This window comes from Clarias gariepinus, chromosome 9, assembly GCF_024256425.1.
Source record: "Clarias gariepinus isolate MV-2021 ecotype Netherlands chromosome 9, CGAR_prim_01v2, whole genome shotgun sequence".
NCBI classification, from domain to species: domain Eukaryota; kingdom Metazoa; phylum Chordata; class Actinopteri; order Siluriformes; family Clariidae; genus Clarias; species Clarias gariepinus.
This window is the reverse complement of record NC_071108.1, coordinates 9,685,643-9,706,442: the sequence shown is the minus strand read 5'-3', so window position 1 is coordinate 9,706,442 and position 20,800 is coordinate 9,685,643. Positions and strand designations below refer to the sequence as shown.

The window sequence follows — 20,800 nt, the reverse complement described above, 5'->3', positions numbered from 1 at the left end:
ACAAACTCAAAGTAAACAAAAGGCAGAACCATAATTTTTTATAGCAGCAACTTTTAAACTTTGATTTAAAAGCAAATACAGCCCATAATAATAGCCCATTCTTTAAGTAAAAATTGTAATCATTGGCAAAATGGCATAATAGAATTAAAACACTGCAGGATGTGCTGTCATAGGAAAATAATCAACTTTTGCTTCACATGAGGACACATCACACCTTCCCATAGCAAATTATATTCCTAAAACATCATTGCATGGGGTTTTATTCATTGTTATAAATGTGTTTTTTAAATATTCAGAAACATAACTATTCTGAAAGCATCTTTGGCACAAAACTGTTTATAATTTACAAATTTCTAGACATTAATTAATTAAGACCTGTGATTTTTTTTTCTTGTGTGATTATTACAATATATACAATATGGACTTTTAATAAGACATGTAAACACGGCAAAATGGAATAAGTCAAACACGAAGTACCCACTCAGCTCAAAATGTCCTATTCTCTCCCTTTCTGTCTCCTGTTCCCAGACTCAACTTTCAATTTCGCCATACACTGATGCTATTCATGAGCACCGTATCTCTCTTCCTCTCATTTTAATTACAGGAAACCTAACCGGGTCTCGGCTCAACGCAGCAGCTCATCTCCCAGGATACCGGTGGCAGGAGGAAAGTATTTATTAGCACTGACCCTTTTGGTAACCCAAAGCTACACCTTTACTAATACTCAAGCTTTGTTTAGCTTGAGTAGAACAAATGAAGAAATAAATAACTCTACAAAATTTTCAGTGCATGCCATTCCAAAAACCTGTCACATAACTTTCATAGCACTACATGACTGCATTATTTTATTTACTAACACAGAGAATATGGTAAAATTATTTTATTACACAGTGTGAGAGACATGACTACAGGTGGATGAGACACAAATCCCCAACTTTTTTATTTTTTTTGGAACAGGACAAAACCGCCCCACCCAAATATAAGCTACCAGTCACTGCAGAGCGCAGCTAAGGCACTGATTACAATCCAGTGTGAAAATTCAACAGCTATCCTTTCAGCAAAACCTGAAGTGTACTCTTCAAACATTCCTACACTCACAAAGGTGCTTGAAAATCAGCACACAAAGTAGTACAAACAAAGCATAAACAAACTAAAGCATCCAGCAACATGTGGAAGGAGGGATATTTATGGAAAATGTGGAAAAAGATTTAAAAAAAAAGAAGGGCTTGAGAAAAAGCAAAAACAAAACAAAAATAATTTCTGTCAGTGCTTGTATGGCTTACAGGCGAATACAAGCTGCTGAAAGATTGCATCTTAATGTGTCAGATGTCAGCAGTGACTGCCTTATCCTCGTAACTCAGGGCTATGAGCCTAACACAGGCACATCGGAACCACCCACTCTGTTACACAAAACCTCTTCTGTTTCAAGCTCATTCCTTTGCAAAAAGTTTTTCTGTCGTAGATGTGAAAGAGAGACTGCTGAAATCACAAGCACCTTCTCGATCCCCTTTCTTGCATGCTTTGATTAATAATTTAGAAAATAATGCCATATTTTAATAAAAGATGCAATACAAGGCAGAATTCTGAATAAGTCATAACTATCACAGTTCCTATATATATAAATGAATGATGCATCATAGCTTTTTGATTTCTAATTTATTTTAGGAAATGCCCCTGAAACATCATTTCCTCTTATCACTTACATTATAAAACAAACATTAATTCTCACCCTCTTTCTTTTATCAGAAAGAAACAGGAAGCAAACAGCAAACTCCTCTGCTGTGAAAAGTATCACATGGTGGAAACCTTACTGCTTTAAGCTTCACTATATTAATAATAATACTGAAATAGAAATGAAACCAGACCTACTAATTTAAAAGTAATGACAACTGTATAGCACAATGGTACAAGAAAGTGTACTTAAAAAAACTTAAAAGTTGCCAAGGCTAGCAAAGTAATCTGAGTAGTTATTTTTAGAAACAATGTTTAAAACATGTAAAATGTGATTTTTTTATTTTTATTTTTTCTTTACAAATGTGAAAACAGTGAAAAGGAATCTATAGCTGGTTTCAAACCAACATGCAGAAGAAATTGTAAAATGTAACTAGTTACTCTTATGTGTCCTATCTGTGTGTGCTGATTTATCCCATGTGTTGCCTTTTAATGAGCTAAATCTGTTCCCTTGTAATGCTGTTTTAATATGCTGAAATTTAATACGAGCCCTTTGGAAACACTTACATACAGTAAACTACTAATATGTAAGGGGGTTGAGAATTGGCAGCCCACAGAGTTAAGTCATCTCCCCAGTCGAAGGCTATGTAAGTTTTATGCTCATTACATGGGTGTGACACAACGTTCTCATCCAAACTGGACTAAACAGAAATTTTCCTTGCATTGTGACATCCTGCTACAGCAACTTGGGATTCAGTTTGGACAAGAAGTCACTGGTTGGGAAAAGTATAATGTGTATAAATGCTGTAAAGCTAAAATTTATTGGAATTAATTAATATATTTATAATTATTGTATTTCTTGGCATTCTTTAATAAATAGTCTATTCTAATCTATACTGGTTTAAAATGTTGGTTGTTCTTCAGCTGAAATTTGACTGTAGCTCACCTTGTAAGACACATGTTTGTGTTACTGTGCTTGCTGTAATGCCTTACCTATGTAAACAAAAGAGTGTTTTTTTAAAGTTTAATCATTAATATGAGGATGTTTCTGTAAGGACACCTTTTATGCAGTCTATACTGTCAGTTCAAAAACTGGGAAATAACACTGTTATTTTAAAATTGCCCCCACAGAAAGCAGTCAAAAGACTGTAATTGAGGAAGTCACGCTTTACTATTTATTAATAAAATGACAGGAAGCAACTTGATCAACTTCAAGTGGAAAAGTGAGAAAGTCGTACACAGTCGTTTATGACTGTTAGCCTACAGTTAATAAAAATAACTAACCTTTTTCATGGCCAATGCACAAGATTAAATATAACTAAGAACAGCTAATAACTTGCAGTCATAGCCAAATTGCTGAAAGATTAGATAATTTTTTTTTAACTGTTATAGGAACATATTCAGTGCAGACATAGTTAAATCTGCAGATGTTGGTAGAGTAACTCGTCCTCTACAGAAAGGTGTTACTCAACATAGTCCCCATTACAAGCAATTTATTTGCCCCATCCTCAAACCCAACTCGCAAATGCTCTTTAAATCCTCTTTATTGGAATTGATGATTTGCTACAGTGAGATGTTTTCAAAGCTGGTTCCCCTTCTTTAAACTTCTTCTTTGTCTTTCCATGGAAACTGCTCTTATCAATAGTGTCATCTCCATAAACATTCTGTAGCATAGTGGGAAAACATCAACTGCAACAAACGATGGCATTGAACAATGGTGCAAATGTATCGTTCCTGCATACAATTGCTTGTGCATATCGCTTATGCATATCTCCTGTGCATTTGCAGATATAGTATTGCATTGTGTCATGTTGTTGCTCTTGTCTGCACATTTGCACACGCACTTTATGGTGTCTTTTATATAGTTCTTAGCTAGTAAGTTTTTGTTAATTCATATTGTGAATTTATGTTGCACCTTGGTCCTGGAGGAACTTTGTTTCATTTCATTGTGTACTGAACTGTATATGTATGAAATGACAATAAAAAGTCTAGTTGATTTGAATGGACTTACTTGACTTTTGGTACTTAGGATGTAAGGTAACATTTAAGTAGAGTAGGTGTGTTAAAAAAACATGTCATGAAAGACAGTGTTGCACATTGACTTAGGATATGGCTTGGATGAGGGTAAACTGACTTCTGTAACTGATAAACAAGTAAGTGAGGCATTTTACCCGCATGACGTTGTCTAGAGTGAAGCCAGAGTCACTGGTGCCAAGCTGTTCCACAAGCTTTGCCAGAAGTTCGAGTCTGCTGAGAGCCAGACGTGTAGGCATACTGCTCTTTATGGGCTTTACCAGCTCACCAGGGATGAATTGCAGAGCACGAACCTCCTTATACACAGCCATCTCCTGCAGAGAGAAAGTAGTATACATACACAGGTGCATTTTAAAATCCTCTTCTCAAACCGACATTTAGAGAAATTTATAAAGCAGTTACCTTTATTCCAGAAAAATGTGTTTTAATAAAAAAATAAAAAATAAAAAAAAAGGCACATGATGTTTTAAAGCAACTCAGTCAGTACAAATACACGATTTATGGCATGCTATTTTATTTCCATTTATAGAACAGCTATCAGTATAATTTAGAGCAAATGAGAGATCATTACTTGGGTTGACGGCAGCGCATAAGACAAAAGCTCTATTCATACCCTGGATTTGCATTGGCTGGTTTGGTTAGTGAGTTTCTCTGGTAGTCCAGTAAGCACTATGATCTAAGAGCTGCTTTTACACAGAGACAGACTGTGAGTAAATCTGGAGTCTACTGTCCAACATATTATTATAGGCAGGATTGTAGGGGAAATTATGATTTATCATAATTTATTGAATTTGTTGTTAACACTTACATGCACATGGCGATATAGGCATTTATTATATATATATAAAAAAGGTGTGTCAAAACGACTTTGCACCACCTTCCTTTGCCAATATAACAGCATTGAGATTTCCCCTGTAATTTTTTGGCAAGATAGAAAACAGAGCAAGAAATATTCCCACTCCTTAATACCCAATCAATCATCTTCCAAAATTCGCCACCATTTTAGGTCTACTCCTGTGGATTTTCCTCTTTAGATTTATGCAAGAGATGCAAAATAGGGTTTAGATCATGGGGCTGGGATGATCTTATTAAAAGTATGGTTCAGTTTGTGAGAATTTGGATATCTGTTTTTCTTCTAGAAGATCCAACCACAACCCAATTGTAACTTCTTGGTAGAGGTAACCAGATTTTCATTTAAAATCCCCTGCTGCTTCATAATGTCCATAATCCATGCTTTCTAAAAAGGTTCCTATGGGTTTAGAGGGAAAACATGTCCAAAGCTTCATATACTATATGGACGAAAGTATTTGGCTAAACCTGCAATGACTTTGTATCCAAATACATGTACTTCAATATAGAGTTGGTCCCCCTTTTGCAGCTACTGTATAAGAGCTTGCACTCTTCTTGGAAGGCTGTCCACAAGATTTTGGAGTGTTTCTATGAGAAATCGTGCCCATTTATTCTGCAGAGCCTTTATGAGGTCAGACACTGATGTTGGACGAAAAGGTCTGGCTCGCAATCTCTGTTGCAGTTCATCCGATAGGTGATCAGTGGTGTTGAGGTCAGGCAGCTGTGTGGGCCAGTCAAGTTCTTCCACACCGAACTAATCAAACAATGTCTTTATAGTCCTTGCTTTGTGCACTGTGGCATACTCATGTTAGAATAGAAAAGGGACTTTCCCAAACTGTTGTCACATAGTTGGTATTATAGCATTGTCCAAAATGTTTTGGCATGATGAAGCATTAAGATTGCCCTTCACTGGATATAAGGTATCTGATTAAAACACCAGAATTCAATAATTAAGAGGTTTGGCCGAATAATTTTGTCCATATAGTGTAGCTCCTCCTATACTTAACAATGGGGATTGTAAACCTCCATTTTATTATGTTAAATTCACTTGAGTGTTTGTTGTCGAAACCCTTCTGTTATTGTCTATAAAACCTATAGAACTTTTGTCTATAGAACCATAAAACCAAGTTCCAATATTCATATCCTAGTGAAATTAAGGAACTTACATTTATAGTTAAAGGCATGGAAGTGACACCTAATTATAGATTTGAATACTTGCCTGTCTAGCCATCATCAATACGTTTGATGACAAAACAAACTCGCTCTTCCAGCAGGTTCATTACAGTTCCTGTTGCTTTGAACATCTTATTGCCCTGGGCATTTTTAAGTATATAGTTATTTTTATAGTTATTGTCTGATTTATGAAGGTCCAGGCACATTTGTCTTACATTAATAAATAACTAAGAAAATAAGGCTTAAAACTTGAAATCAAGAATCTAAACACCTAAATTTATAATAAAAAATAATCAATCTAAATTACATTTGAACAATCTTTTACTACATTTGGCCACTCAAGTTACTGGTATAAGGTTCACCTGAATAAATGCGATAGCCAGTGTGCGGAGTCTCACTGTAGATTCGCCAGTCCGAGAAAGAAGACTTGCCCAGATTTGCTCTATGCAGTAACTAAGCTCAGATCTTCCCAGCTGGTGGGAGACCACAAAGTCCTTCAGAATCATCCTCAGCAGCTTTAGCGATGACTGGAATACCTGCACAAGACAAGACCAAATCTGCTGTTGCCACGTATACAGTAAAAAAAACAAACAGCAGCAACATGGTGTTAACAACGAAAACATTATTTTCTTCCCTTTTTTCAAAAGCATACACAATCAATTAACAGGAAGACATTGTGATAGAGGATGGTAAAATGAACACTGCTACAAAATGTGTATTACATTCACACACAAATATATTATATATATTATTTTCATAAATGGAACCTAAATTGAAGAATAAAATTCAATATTCTGAATTTAAGTGAAAGCCTATAAGCACAGAACATGTTTCATCAACACTATAGTTAATATAAACATTGATCAGTGATAACGGTTCACATAAGATTAACTGCAAGTATTAACATAATTTTAATTTTATAACATAAAAAGTGACATATATAACCATATAACCAACACGCTTTTAAAAAGGTTCATTTTCATACACATGATTTTAGGGATAAAGAGACCACAGACATTTTTTATATAAGTTTAAATCTTTGTGTCAGTACCAGTCAAAAGTTTGGACATTCTTTCTAATTCAATGTTCTTGTTTAGTGATTTATTTTTTTAAGATTCTGGAATACTACTAGAGATTCAAAACTAAGAAATAATACATATGGGACAACAACTAAATTCAGTTGTTATTTCAAGATGGAGAGGTCAGCTGTTCTAGAACAGTTCTTACAAGAACAGTGTTGTCAAGTGCATTTGCAAAAAACATTAAGCACCATGATGAAACTGGCTCTCATGGAGACCTTCCCAGGAAATAAGAACCAAGATTTACCGCTACTGCAGAGGAGAAGTTCATTTAGAGTTTCTGGCCTCAGAAATTACCAATTAAGAGCACCTCAGATTAAAGTGTTAATGAATGTTTCACAGACACAATCTCAACATCAACTATTCAAAGAAGATATTGAATGCCGCCAGCATTAATTTAAATTGTAGAAATTAAAAATCAGGATAGAACACTGAATTAGAAGGCGCATCCAAACTTTTGACTGACTAAAGGTAATGTTTTATTATTTTACACACCTTAGTTGAACTGCTTTGAAAATCAGATTTTCAGGTGTGATTTCAGTTTTTAGAATGAGTGTTTTAGTAGACACCACAGCTCAGAGATGTCATTAACAGCAGCTACAGCAACTGATTGTTAGGGTCTGTGCTGTTTGTTTTACTAAATGGCCTGAGGGAAAGGGGATTGGGAATGTCTCCAACACTGGGCCTGCATTGTTCAGTTGCTCAGAGCTGACATTTTTAGGAGTTTATGAATGAACCCCTGAAAAGAGCTGGAGCTGTAGGGGATCACATACCAGAATACCACCATAGAAGATTAATCAGGCACATGACAGCTGGATAAAGGCACCACAAACATGTAAAACCTGGCTGAAATTTGAGAGAAGAGCTAGAGGGTGGGATTGGGGCTCAATCAGTACTTGTTCATTGATAACCCCCCCCCCCTTTTTTTAACAAAAGCTGCATTGCCTTTTTAATATATTTTTACTATATTAAAACATAAATATGCTTATATTTCTAGTTACAAATTAAATATTATTATGACTTGGTATTTACTTCTTTAGTAATATAATGTATATAAAATATAATGTTTTCATTCAGTAATAAATTAAACAAGAGATGTGAAAGCCATATAACATAAAAAGATTATGTTAATGTTATAAATCTCTATATACATGTTAATGTTATAAATCTTCTAGTATAAACATAGAGCAGCTAAAAGTTGCTTTAATGCAAAATCTGTTCTGAAAAAATCCCAGCCTGACGTAGAGGATGGCATTATATATCTTCTTATGCAAGTAAATGGATTTGTTTGGTTTCACATATCACAAAAGAATAAAGAGACAAGTCCAGCGTCAGTAGACACCTGTGTCTGAATGTCTATGCAAAAAACAAACAAACAAAAAAAAAGCATTCGTCTTTTTGTGATATTGTGTTAGCAGTCTATTGTGGCTGTCTGGAAACAGAAACATGGTATGTACAAAGTGTTTTGCAAACTCTGACTTGGCAAATACTTCCTCGACCAGCAGAATATCTGACACTGGGTTGACAATTTCCTTAACAACCCTCAAGAACAAATCACAACAATCCTCTTCTCGACTTACTTGACATTAATGCAATGTTGTTGTTTTTTTCTATAGCACCTTTCAAAAATTATGCGCTTTTGCTAGCCTATTTGCCATTTTAAAAAGTTCAATAAAACTAACAGGTCGAATAACAGATGAATAAGATTGATTATCAATTATGTAACAGGTGACAGGATCATGGGCACCCAGGGGCCATCTATGCCGAGGGAGACCACTGAAAAACATCAATGCTGGCCACAAAAGGAAGGTATCAAAACACCTACTAAAGTATCTCAGTCTATGTTTGGACAAAAGAGTTCAAGGTTGCTCCAGATTCCCCAGAGCTTAAACCAACTGAGCATCTGTGGGATGTGCCAAATCCACAGCATCCAAAGGATCCGCCGCTAACATCCCGGTGTCAGACACCACAGCGCACCCCCAGAGGTCCGGTGGAGACACACCATAATGGCACAAGGGGGAACCTAAAACCTAGATGATTTTAATGCTAATGGTTTTAATATTATGGCTGATCGGTGTATATGTAATTGAATGAAAGAATTATGAATCTTTTTTCTCCTTAATACATCAATAGTTGATGTTCAATTTAAATTCTGTGTTCAATTACTGTGTTTAAAATGAACTTTCTTTTTAACTAATTAGTGAAATAATATACTTAGTTTGGCCATTAAACCCAAGGCAGCGGAATGAATCGACATTGTGTGAACTATAAATACATGTCAATTTAACAACATTTCGTTTTCACCACTAGGGGTTCAAACAAAGTCACAAAGCAGCCATATGTCATATAGCTATGTTTCCCCTTTCTTCTTTTTTGTTTTGGCCACATACCTGACATCATACACCTGTATGGAGCTATCTGAGTAACAGCTTGTAAATACGACTGGAGCTGCAGGTGACCAGCTGACAGACTATCGTCTCCTATTGTCTCTTCAGCTGGTGTGCATGCAATTTTCATATTTTCTGAAAACACTCTCAGCTCTGTGGCTGGTAACTTGAGTTGGGCTCCATTGGTGGTGTGCTAGCCTTGTTACCCATCACTCACCGTACAGATGTAAGTCAACCATGTATAATCTGCTCATTGTGACTGGGTTGGTCTTTGGGCCTGCTGCCAAATGAGCTCTGCAGAGGAGACCCCATGCAGTGACCGTTTCCTATTACTAGCGTTCCTGCAGGGATTTGCTTGATAGTGGCAAATCCCTGCATATGCTTAAAGTGCATGTCATGCTCAAAAGCTCAAAGCTTATAAATTTACCGCAACCTTTCAGAAGTTAGCAGGAAATAGCACTTGGTGAAGCACAATCGTCAGTCATGCCTCCAAAAGAGTCTAATGTGTGAACCCTCACTTAATACCCCAGAAAGAGCAAATGAAAGAGACAAAAAACAAACAATACAACTTTCTTTAAAGAGTTTGGCTAGCTATGAGGCCAGAAAGAAAAGGAGCACTGCGGAACCCCCATTGTTTAAGGCATTGAGGCATTCATAAGGTCAGTTAATTATATGCTTTTAGCCTGAACCATTATGAACTAGTTAATTACAGACAAGCGGCTCCAAGAAGTTACCTGGTAACCTGTGCATGAATGTGAACCCTCTCCAGGTTGTCCAGGCTAACACAGCCCTTCCCATTAGCACAATATGACTATATAACAATGGTCTCTGTATAAAATACTATCATATGGTCACCATTGTTCACAAAACTATGATGCTATTTCAAAGTCAGTGTCTAAAGATACAATAAGCCATAATCTGATTCTTCAAATATTTCAAATCACTATAGTGGTTACCTGCTTTAAATATGATATTCTCACTGTGGTACCTTAGACCAATAGATATAATTTCCATTACTGGAAAACTATTGTGCTGCAATTCTTTTATCCTCGTTTATAATGCACCTGCTGTGGGTGGTGACGCTGGGAAAACAAACAGAACTGATAATCAGAGGAAAGAACGTTACTTTTGTTTATGTATGATGGAAAGTGCCAAGTTTCAAAACAAATCTGGAAAACATTGCTTTTAAATACATGCGCAAAAGCATAATTAAAAAAATCATCTGAGGTCTTAGTACTAGGCAAGTACAACCTCAGACAAACAACAACATATAACTTTTTTCACTGTGCCATTATTTATTTAACACAAAGCCAAAAAGAGAAAAAAAAACATGTGCACAATACTAAGCGCAATACCTTTATCAGCAGAATGATTGACGTATCATTTCCTGTATGACTTTATCAGTCTCTCACATCATTTTGGTCCATTCTTCCCTAAAACACTGATCAAGTTCACTAAGGTTTTTGAGCATTCGCTTATGCACATCGCTCTTTGACTAGGCTTCAGATCATTGCCCTGTTGCATGACCCAGTTTCGACCAAGTTTAAGCTGTCAGACAAATGGCCTAGCACTTGCCTCTAGAACAATCTTGTATACAAATAAATTAATTGCCAACTCAAGAACCACAAAGTGCCCTGTGGCTGCAAAACAAACCCAAATCCCTTTCCCTGCTGTCCTTGACGGTGGGTATGAGGTGTTTCTGCTTAAATGCTGTTTGGTTTTCGCCAAACATGACACTCATTAAGGCCAAGCAACTACACTTTGGTCTCCTCTGTCCATAGTCCACTGTTCCAGAAGTCTTGTGGTTTGCAAACCTCAGTCATGCTTCTATGTTCTTTTTAGACAGAAGAGGCTTTCTCCTGGCAACACTTCCACACAAACCATATTTATCCAGCAGTCTTTTAATTGTGCTGCCATGTACTGTACCATTTTGCATGCTCATTTAAGCCTTTAGGGTCTGAGATATAGCTCTTGGGGTTCTTTTTGCATTTCTCTGAGGATTGCACGATCTGACCAGGGGCGAATGTAGTGGGACCAAAATACCTGCTTTTATAGAGGTTTACACACCTGCTGATGATCAGTTAATCAACGGCTGATGTTCAGAAGCACCAGGTATTAGTATTGCACTTAGTATTGCCTATGTTTAATTTTTGTTAATAAATGCATGGTGAAAAAAGTTATATGCTGTGGTCCATCTGAGGTTGTATTTTCCAATTACTAACACTCGCTATAATCAGATGATTATTTATTGAAAAATAAACATACTAACATTTACATAAACTTACATGACTGGAAGACCTTTTACCCTATCAGTAACATTTATTTTCTTAAACGTTTAACAAAATATTTTGATTTTGTATTGGGCTTTTTTTATTTACCTGTTTCAAAACAATAAATATCTGTCACTCACAGACTAAAGACTGTCACTCACAGAAGACACACCCAGTTTGAAAGGACAACAGAGATATACTGAGAGCAGACTCACAGATGACACTTTATCAGTAAGTGCTTTCCTGCAGAGGAACAATGCTGCTCTCATCATGTTCGTCAGTTCAGCTTTAGGAATTCCAGGTGACACCTCCACTAGTTTCTTGTACACTGCCAGTAAAGAATCTTCCCTGTAGGACCACGTCTTTGAGTACGCCCCAGCCACCTGTGGAGAGGAAGATGCCAAAAATTAGTAGAAGGAATTCTCGCAACATTACAACATAATCCAGTTCTGGATGAGCTGGAGCCAGCAGAAAAGCAACGTGACTATTAACCTTATTTACCATAAAAGGAGAAACAGTAATACTGCTATTCTTCAGTGTCTTTAAATCAGTCTATTTAAATGCAGAATGTGGAGCAAAACAATATATAATGCAATGAACAGAATCTTTTTTTTTTCCAATAAAAACTTAAAAGCTTTTTTAGACTTTTTAGATTATTTATAAGTTTTAGTTTTACTGGATCGAAAGGTTTGCTTACCAGACTTTCTCCGTAGACCTCTATAGGCAGGACAGCTTCTCTCTGGGCTTTCTCTGACAAGGGCTCTGGTTCTTCAGTGACTCCAGGACTGCATGGGCTACTTGGACCCAACGGGGAAAGCAACTGTTCCGCCTGAGGTTGCAGCTGACTCTCCCAACGCTTCCTCAAAGCTGGAAGAGGCCTCTCATCATACGGCAAGGAGCTGACCTAACATGCATGTACAAATATACAAACAAAATAAAATAATCATACACTTCACAGGTATATTTCTGTTATACCACAGATTTCCAAATTTGATAAAGTGTTGATTCTTTTACTGTAAACAGCAGCTCTTAATCATGGGTTTATACTAATAATTTACCTCAAATACACTATTGCTTCTGTATTCTTTAAGTTTACTCAATGTGTTTGTGTGTACGATGTGTATGATGGATGCTTCTCATAATTTACACTTTACAATAAACAAAAAGGCTGCAAGTGGGGGAATGTCAGTATGGTGAAACTTCATCCATACAGACATTTTATCCTAGCAGACGCAGTTAATGAAAGCAGACCACATATACAAGACATATCTTCAGGACTTAATTTAGTCATGTGATAACATGCCATTTTTCCAATTATCAGTTATCTGGAAGTTAAGGTATGTCTAGACCTCCTCTTAGTTCAGTAAAAACATTTCACTACTCATCCAAGTAGCTTCTTCAGTCTAAGGTATTGTAAATTCATCGTATTTAAGTCCTTCAAGGTCAAAGGATCCTCCCGATCTGAAAAGGCTTGTTACGTAAACAATGTGTGAATAGGAGGTAGGGTCGGTAACCGAGTAGAGGGAAGAGAGCTGTTAGGAAGACAATAGAGAGAGAGAGAGAGAGAAAGAGATTAGAGAGAGTCGTTAAGGTGTAATAACCCGAAAGCGTAAGAGGAGTCCTTAAGTGTGGCTTTTTTGGTGGACATGTGAAGAGTTGTTCATCTTCCTTGTGATAAATAAAAAAGCAGCAAAAAATAGGAGACTGGTTGTGTCGAAGACCTCCAGCTCTGTTGAGAAAAGGATTTTTCACCTGCACATAGATTCTTCTTTCACCCCCCCTCTCAGACCATCTATCCTCTCTGTCAAAAATTCATCCATTTTCATCCTCAATTGTGTGTCCTCTGTTCACCTGTTCAGGTTAAGGTATACTGTTTATTCTGGTCCTGAGGTTTTTGTACCTTCTGTGTTTATACATCCTTTTATGAAGAGGTTGTTTTGTCTCCCAAATGTAGAGCTACGAACACTCTTCACTGTACTGAACCGCATTTATTATATTGCTCTTCTTATGTTTTGGTGTGCAGTCTTTGCTGTGGACGAGTCTTAGTGTGTTGGTTTGTTTAAGGTTCACTGGTATGTTGTGCTTTTTAAAATTTTCAAAAAACTCCAACCAGATACGAATGATGAAAATTTTTTGTTGTGTCTGGGTCTCAGGTCTCTCAATCATTCTTCTTTTGGATCTGGAAGCTATTTTGTTCAAGGCTCGCTCAAGCCTTGAGGCTTGTGTTCTTTCTGTTAAGTTTAATTAGAATTAGTGAGGTTATCTGACCTGTAGTGCAGGGTCCTGTTGCCTCCCTGGACTGTGCAGTTCTCATTGGGAAAGATGGACAATTAGAAGACTATGGGAAAGCCACACACACAGATATATACTTGCGGTTTGACCCCCACCACCCACTGCATCACAAATTAAAGTGACATCAGGACACTGCACCACAGGGCAGAGAACATCCTACCTTCACTAAAGCTAAACAGAAAGAACACAACCATCTGAAGGCAGCGCTCTTCACTTAAGGACTCTGCCTACACTTTCAGATCATTATACCTTAACAAATCTCTCTAATCTCTTTCTCTATTGTCTCACCTTCTCCATTGTTCACATAACAAGCCATTTTAGATAGGGGAGGATCCTTTGACCTTGGAGGACTTAGATACAAGAAACAAGCTACTTGGATGAGTAGTGAATGTTTGTACTGAACTAACAAGAAATCAAGTTGACATGACAACTTCCAGACAACATCATCTGGATGACTGAGAATCTTCACCTATTCTTAGATAAAAATTAATTAGTGTTCTGTGTTGTGAAGTGACAATAATACTTTTAGTTCTAGATTCACTCTAACAAAATGAAGATGTTTCTATTATGCACACACCCTGTGTGACACAGACAGGGTGTAATATGAGACTGAGTAGGGGCACAAAACAGCGTTGAAACAAAAAGGTAAAAATCATGTGTATATGTTATATAAGCACATACTGTATGATATATGATATATATGGATACACATCATCACATACATGATTTTTGTTTTTGTCTCATTGCTTTCTTTTGTGTGCCCATACTCAGTCTCATATTACATCCAGTCTTTGTCACACATGGTATATACACATAAGGTATATATGTATGTATCTATGCATATATATTTTATCTAAAAGAAAAGAAAAAAAGACGGAGTATTCTGTACAGTCAGTCAAAAAAGTGGATGTGACTTACGTCAATCTTTGGAAACTGAGGCAGCGTATGTGGCATATGTGGTATTGCTGCACTCGTGTGTTCAGGGCTCACTGGTTTAGGTGTAATCTGCTCGTCCTCCATTAAAATTTGCTTATGGTTCTTCTTCTTTGTTATTTCAGATGGAGACACAGAATGCTTAAACACTTGAACACTTGAGGAGGGAATATTGAAGTCGGACACATTTTCTGTAATTCTATGAATCTGCAATGATGAGAGTTAAAACCTAGTGTTAACATGGAATTATGACATGAATGGAGTACTCTTAATTATGTATCATTAAGTGTACACTCACTAATTTGCATGCACATTATTACTGGTCCTTTAATGTATGTAAAAAAAAATAATCCTTAAAATCAGACTGCATTGTTTGTCTTGTACAATACTTAATTTCCGTACATTGACTTATTAGCTTAAATCATTAAATCAGTTATTTTCAGCAAGCCACAACGATTTGGGAAAGATTACACATTTTGTGATTTTATGGGTCATAATAGTAGATATTAAAAATATCCCTCACCTATACATAGTCTACTTTTTTAAGCTAGTAAAATAAACAAAACAGACCAACGAAACTGGCCGATTGTCATGTAACAATATATTTTCAAGATTTTCGAGTCAAGAAGATTTTCGTGTCAAGGCAAATATGCGACAGATCATGACATGGCGCGCCACCCATGCATGTTAAACAAATGTAAAATGAACACGTATACATGTGTGCTAACTAAAACACTCTTTTATTTAAAGGCTTCAATCATCACCACTGAAAGCTTTACAGTAATATGCAATGAGCAGTCTTTCAAGAAAGGAGTACAAAAGAGGAACTCCTTCTGCTAAGCAGTGAAGCACGCAAACCTGTGGTACTGAACTACAAAGCTAAATATTTTTCCAGCCTTTTATGTTTAATAGACACAAACGTCATGTCCTTTCTATGAAGGAGTAAAGAATAATAGCCACCGGACTTAAATAAACATTGTACTATTGAGAGAACACACAGAAAGACATGGCGTAAATAAATATCATGACATCGAATTAAATAAAAACAGCAATGCCACATTTAAAAAAGGACAATGTTATGTTTAGTTGAATGGAAAGAAACTCAATCTGCTACTTACAATTGGCAGTAACTATGGAGTTGCCAAGTGTTATAAAAGTCCTAACAAAACTATTAATACACCCAGAAAAAATATGTTGGCTTAAAATATCCCTCACCTATATATAGCCTGTCTTTCTTTTACTTTGTTAAGGTAGTAAAATAAACAAACAGACAAATGAAACTGGCCAATTGTCATGTAACAATATGAAGATTTTCAAGATTGTTGTGTCAAGGAAAATTTGTGACAAATCATGACATAGCGCGCCACCCATGCATGTTAAATAAATGTTGATATATTGCCCAGTGATTGTAGGTGAATGAATAGGGAAGATAATGGATAAAAAAAATGTGCAGATGAAGAAAAAAAAAATAGATGTAATGAGAAACTGACGGACTGATGCTTGGATTGATTACTCTGTAGTAAGCCTTACCTGGCTCATATCAAGCAGTTCATGCAACTCTAGTTGCTGGTAGACTTTAAGCCTGTAGGCCTCCATCTGCTCTTTCTTCTGCTTGGCTGTGTCATAGTCCTCCCTTTCTATAGCACTATGCTTCTCCACATCATACCTGCCCAAACACTCCCCTACCTACACCAGAGAAAAGATACACACGTACAACACCGCTCAAATGTTTCAGCACAACAAGTTATAGCAGGCTTTCTCTTTTTTTCCCCCTTTCTCTAAATTTACATTCAATATCTGTAATGAAAACCTCATGCGTATACAATCACAAATATGTCGTTATGCAGGGACCAACCTGCATTAAAGACATCTCATATTTACAAGCTTCATAAAACATTTACACTCCTGACATTCTTTAAAATATGTTTTGGATATAAGAAAATGCACAGTACTTAAATCAGGCTTTTAAATATTTGTCATAGACAAATATAAAACATCTTCAGACATAAGACTGTATTGACTTGTGCTAGAACAGGGTATGAGCTGTCCCAATCACAGCATCAAGGGGCTCACAGCCAGCACACAACCTAGCTCATTTAAAGAGTCAACATATAGCATTTGTGTGTGACATAACACACCCTTAGAAGAATGCTAGGCACACAGGTGTGTCCTGTGACCATGCAGATAACCTAATGTGGCACAGAAAGCACACAATCAGGTTAACAAACAAACCTCGGTTGTGTCGGTTGAATACCATTTTGTTTTAACAATATATATCTTAGTAAATGTAGAAAAAATAAAATCAGATTTTACAGATAATTCTTGGACTACAAAGACCTGGCTATAATCAAATTGTACCATCTTATTTTGAAATATTGTAAAAAAAAAAAAAAAAAAAAAAACCTGAGAAAACGAAAGCTGAGCAGTCTCATCTGGAGGCACAAGAAATTTTTATGTTGGCAGAGCAGCCTCTTGTGTGGTTAAGAGGATTTATCAAAATGGATTTGTTGTGATTTGGGGCAATTTAATTTTAAGAAACAGACAGATTAACCATATCAGCTTTAAGGCTAGAACAAATCCCAACCTCAAATTTTGAAGAAGTGATATAGAAGCACTACAGTTACTTAGGTCCCTTCATGGAAATTACAGCCCCTTTTATCAACCATGATACACTCCTGCCATTTTATTTAGGAGAAAGTAATAAAAATTAATATAATCTCTATTGTAAAATTGCTTGCATATATCTTTTGACCACTTATTCCATTATATCTGACAGTGTTTTCAGCATAAAACAGCAGTCACAAATACCCATACGACTGGTTGCTAACACTGTACGTACAAATTTTTGAACATTTCCTACGGTCTTCTTAAGGTGGCCTTATAAGCGTTTGTAGCCTGGTCGTGAGTTCATGGTCTCGCCAAGATTTTCCCTTCTAAAAAAAAAAAGTATTTTTTCTCAAGAATGCCCCAATTTGTTCTTAAGAATTAAACGGCAGCTGTACCAACTTCCTAAGGAGGCTGTAAAACACTATGATACACCATGAATGTCAACGAACTACAGTCATGTAGTCATGCCATGGAATTACACACTTATATTATTAAATAATAGCCTTAATACTGCCTGGCTTATTTATATACAGCACAAGTAATACCTAAACTTTAATTAAATCCAAGTTAACTCTGAACCTTTGTTACTGGGTTTTCTGGAATTGCCACTGTGGTTTTGCGATGGATTGGCCCCCTGTTCAGGGTGTACCCCGCGTCGTGCCCTAAGTGTCCTGGGATAGGCTTCAGGCCCCCGTGACCGTGAATACAGAATGAAGCAGTAATGACGATGAGTGAGTGAGTAGGAGTAATGAATTAATCCCAGATGGCACAGTAGCGTAGTGGTTACCACTGTGGTTTTGCACCTCCAAGGTCAAGGTTTGATTCCCGCTTCGGGTCTGTGTGAGTGGAGTTTGTATTTTCTCCCTGTGCTTGATGGGTTTCTTTTGGGTACTCTGGTTTCCTCCCACAGTCCGAAGACATGCAGATTAGGTTAATCTAATTCCCATCCAGGTTGGATGCTGAGCTATGTATCTTTATTTAAAGTTAACCACAAGCACACATATGAAGAAGAACCTACTAATGAAGGTTATCTTATGGAAATGAGCTATAAAGGGGTATCTATGTAAAAAAAAAAAAAAAAAACAGCTAATTTTAGAATGTGGAAATGAAATATGCATGTTTATCTTATAAGGAACTGAAAATTCAGGAGATTTTCCATCCAAAATACAGATAGTTAATATCATTACTAACTTCAGTTTGACAAACTCCAAAGGAAACAAGAGAAATTTTCATCATCAAACAAGGCGTCATAAATTTTTTCAAATAAGTGAAATAAAATTAATATACATGTATAACATATTGGGGATGAGATGACTGTGTGTAATAGCATTCATCTAAAGTATGTGTTTGCAAAGGAAGTTGCACTTTGTGAAAACTGTTTCACAACTTCTCAGCTGACTTGTTGATGAGATACTTGTGAGACGGAAACATTACATTTACATTTAGGCATTTAGCAGACGCTCTTATCCAGAGCGACTTACATTTTTATCTCATTACACATCTGAGCATTTGAGGGTTAAGGGCCTTGCTCAAGGGCCCAACAGTGGCAACTTGGTGGTTGTGGGGTTTGAACCTGGGATCTTTCGAACCGTAGTCCAATGCCTTAACCACTGAGCTACCCCTGTCCCCCTGTTATTAAACATAATAAGCATGTCAGGTCTTGATTGTTTATTATGAATCAAGAAAAAAAAATTACCTTTTGTAGATCTGCTATTGCTTGTTTGAGCTTTTTTGCCATATGGTATTTCTCTAATCTGACCATTTCTTGTTTCTTATCATCCAGCAGGCGGATGATATGGGCAACCTCAGGATCCTGATACATGTCAAACGCCAAGTCATCCAGTGGCGAGACAGACTCAAGCTTATACCTGCAGATGCAAAAAATGCCACTGAGGATTAAGAGTATTATAACTAAAAATGTGTAGTTTTTTTGGTTTTAAAATGAACGCATCATTGTATGTCCAATCCAAGTTAATCCATTAACCAGAGTCAGCATAATTGAAAAAGGGAATGAATACAAAAGCTTACCCTGCATAGGAGCCATCCAGTGATGAGCTGTGCTGTGTGCTGCTAATGTACTGATTAATCAACTGATCTCTGCTTGGCTGGAGGAAAACATAAGAAACATAAGAAAAAAAAATACAGTATATACAGGTATAGATTATGGTTAATGAATAGATGAGTAGTGTTAAGAAACAACAATTGGAGAATAGCCATTACCTAGCAAGACACCTCATTTTAATATTAACCTGAGCACATCTGCCTGGTCACTCCATAGTTACTTAATCCATATCAACCCTTAGCCATACACTTTAGCATAAGCAAAATGTTTTATCTGATGAGCTGGCATTTTAGCATTTTTAAGCATTTAATAGAGTATTATGCAAAATGCAATGAACATTTACTATGTTATTTTATCTCAGGATTTTCTTTGCCTTTATTACATCATATTTTACTCATATCTGCATGGTTAAAATGGGGTATTATATTTATCTTAATTTATAACCAATACCATCCTACAGCTTTGTCTGTTCACATCTTGCTACTGGAAATGCATCTACAGGCATAAATCTTTAGCCAAGAAAAGTGTGTTTAATTTTTTATTACATTTTTAAATAAGAATGTGTAAAAAAAATTCAGTGCTGTATCTTGATTCTCTGTATCTTGATGTGGCAGTTGTATCTTGTATCTTGATGTGGCAGTTGATATATCACCACACAGACTCCAAAATAGATTTTTTTTTTTTTTTTTTAGATACATTTGCATTCAAGACGGCAAAATGTTTCCGGTCCTTGATAATCCTACAAGTGATGCAATTTAAACTGGAAGCACAGAGTACAGTGTGTATAGTTGGTTTAGAATTTTAAAACAAAATTCATATAAAATTTTGAAATTTATAAAATTGTGATACTAACTGAGTGGCAATCAGCACTTAGGTATAGTCATAATATTGTATTGGGTGGCCCCTGGTGATTTCCACTCAGAAAAATAGTAATAGGACGAGAAGAAGAGAGATAAGTAGTGAAAATAATAATAAGACGTGTGAGGCCAGGGGTAGCTCAGTGGTTAAGGCATTGGACTACGGTTCATAAGATCCCAGGTTCAAACCCCACAACCACCAAGTTGCCACTGTTGGGCCCTTGAGCAAGGCCCTTAACCCTCACCTGCTCAGATGTGTAATGAGGAAAAACAAAAAAGTAAGTTGCTCTGTATAAGAGCGTCTGTCAAATGCCCAAATGTAAAATAAAAAGCCAGATAAACTCTTCATTAAGCAGTTTCATCTGGTTTCATGTTAAGTCAGGTGGACACTTTAGTATTCTGTAAATGATAATTCTTGGGTTCACTCAGATTAATTCTACAGCCTTGTAGAAGCTGTACCAAGACACACTAAAAGCTGTACTGGTGGCATATGGTGGACCAGATGCATAATTGCTTTTTACCTTAAATGCCACCCATATGAATATCACCTACATCTCAATTTATGTAATGTGTGCATATAAGACAT

The 20,800-nt window shown here is 36.5% G+C and overlaps 1 protein-coding gene across 3 annotated transcripts in view; it reads right to left on the bottom strand.

Annotated features, from left to right (window-relative positions):
• The window catches only part of cep104 (centrosomal protein 104), a 41,725-nt gene that overhangs the window by 15,317 nt on the left and 5,608 nt on the right, over positions 1–20,800 (bottom strand). For all 3 annotated transcript variants that reach the window (XM_053504699.1, XM_053504698.1, XM_053504700.1), the window contains exons 6-13: positions 19,324–19,400; positions 18,992–19,163; positions 16,219–16,374; positions 14,674–14,895; positions 12,161–12,367; positions 11,679–11,846; positions 6,090–6,263; positions 3,843–4,019 (exon numbers count right to left, since the gene is read on the bottom strand). In XM_053504699.1, the coding sequence (XP_053360674.1) occupies positions 3,843–4,019; positions 6,090–6,263; positions 11,679–11,846; positions 12,161–12,367; positions 14,674–14,895; positions 16,219–16,374; positions 18,992–19,163; positions 19,324–19,400 (1,353 nt within the window). The remainder of the gene's footprint in view (positions 1–3,842; positions 4,020–6,089; positions 6,264–11,678; positions 11,847–12,160; positions 12,368–14,673; positions 14,896–16,218; positions 16,375–18,991; positions 19,164–19,323; positions 19,401–20,800) is intronic.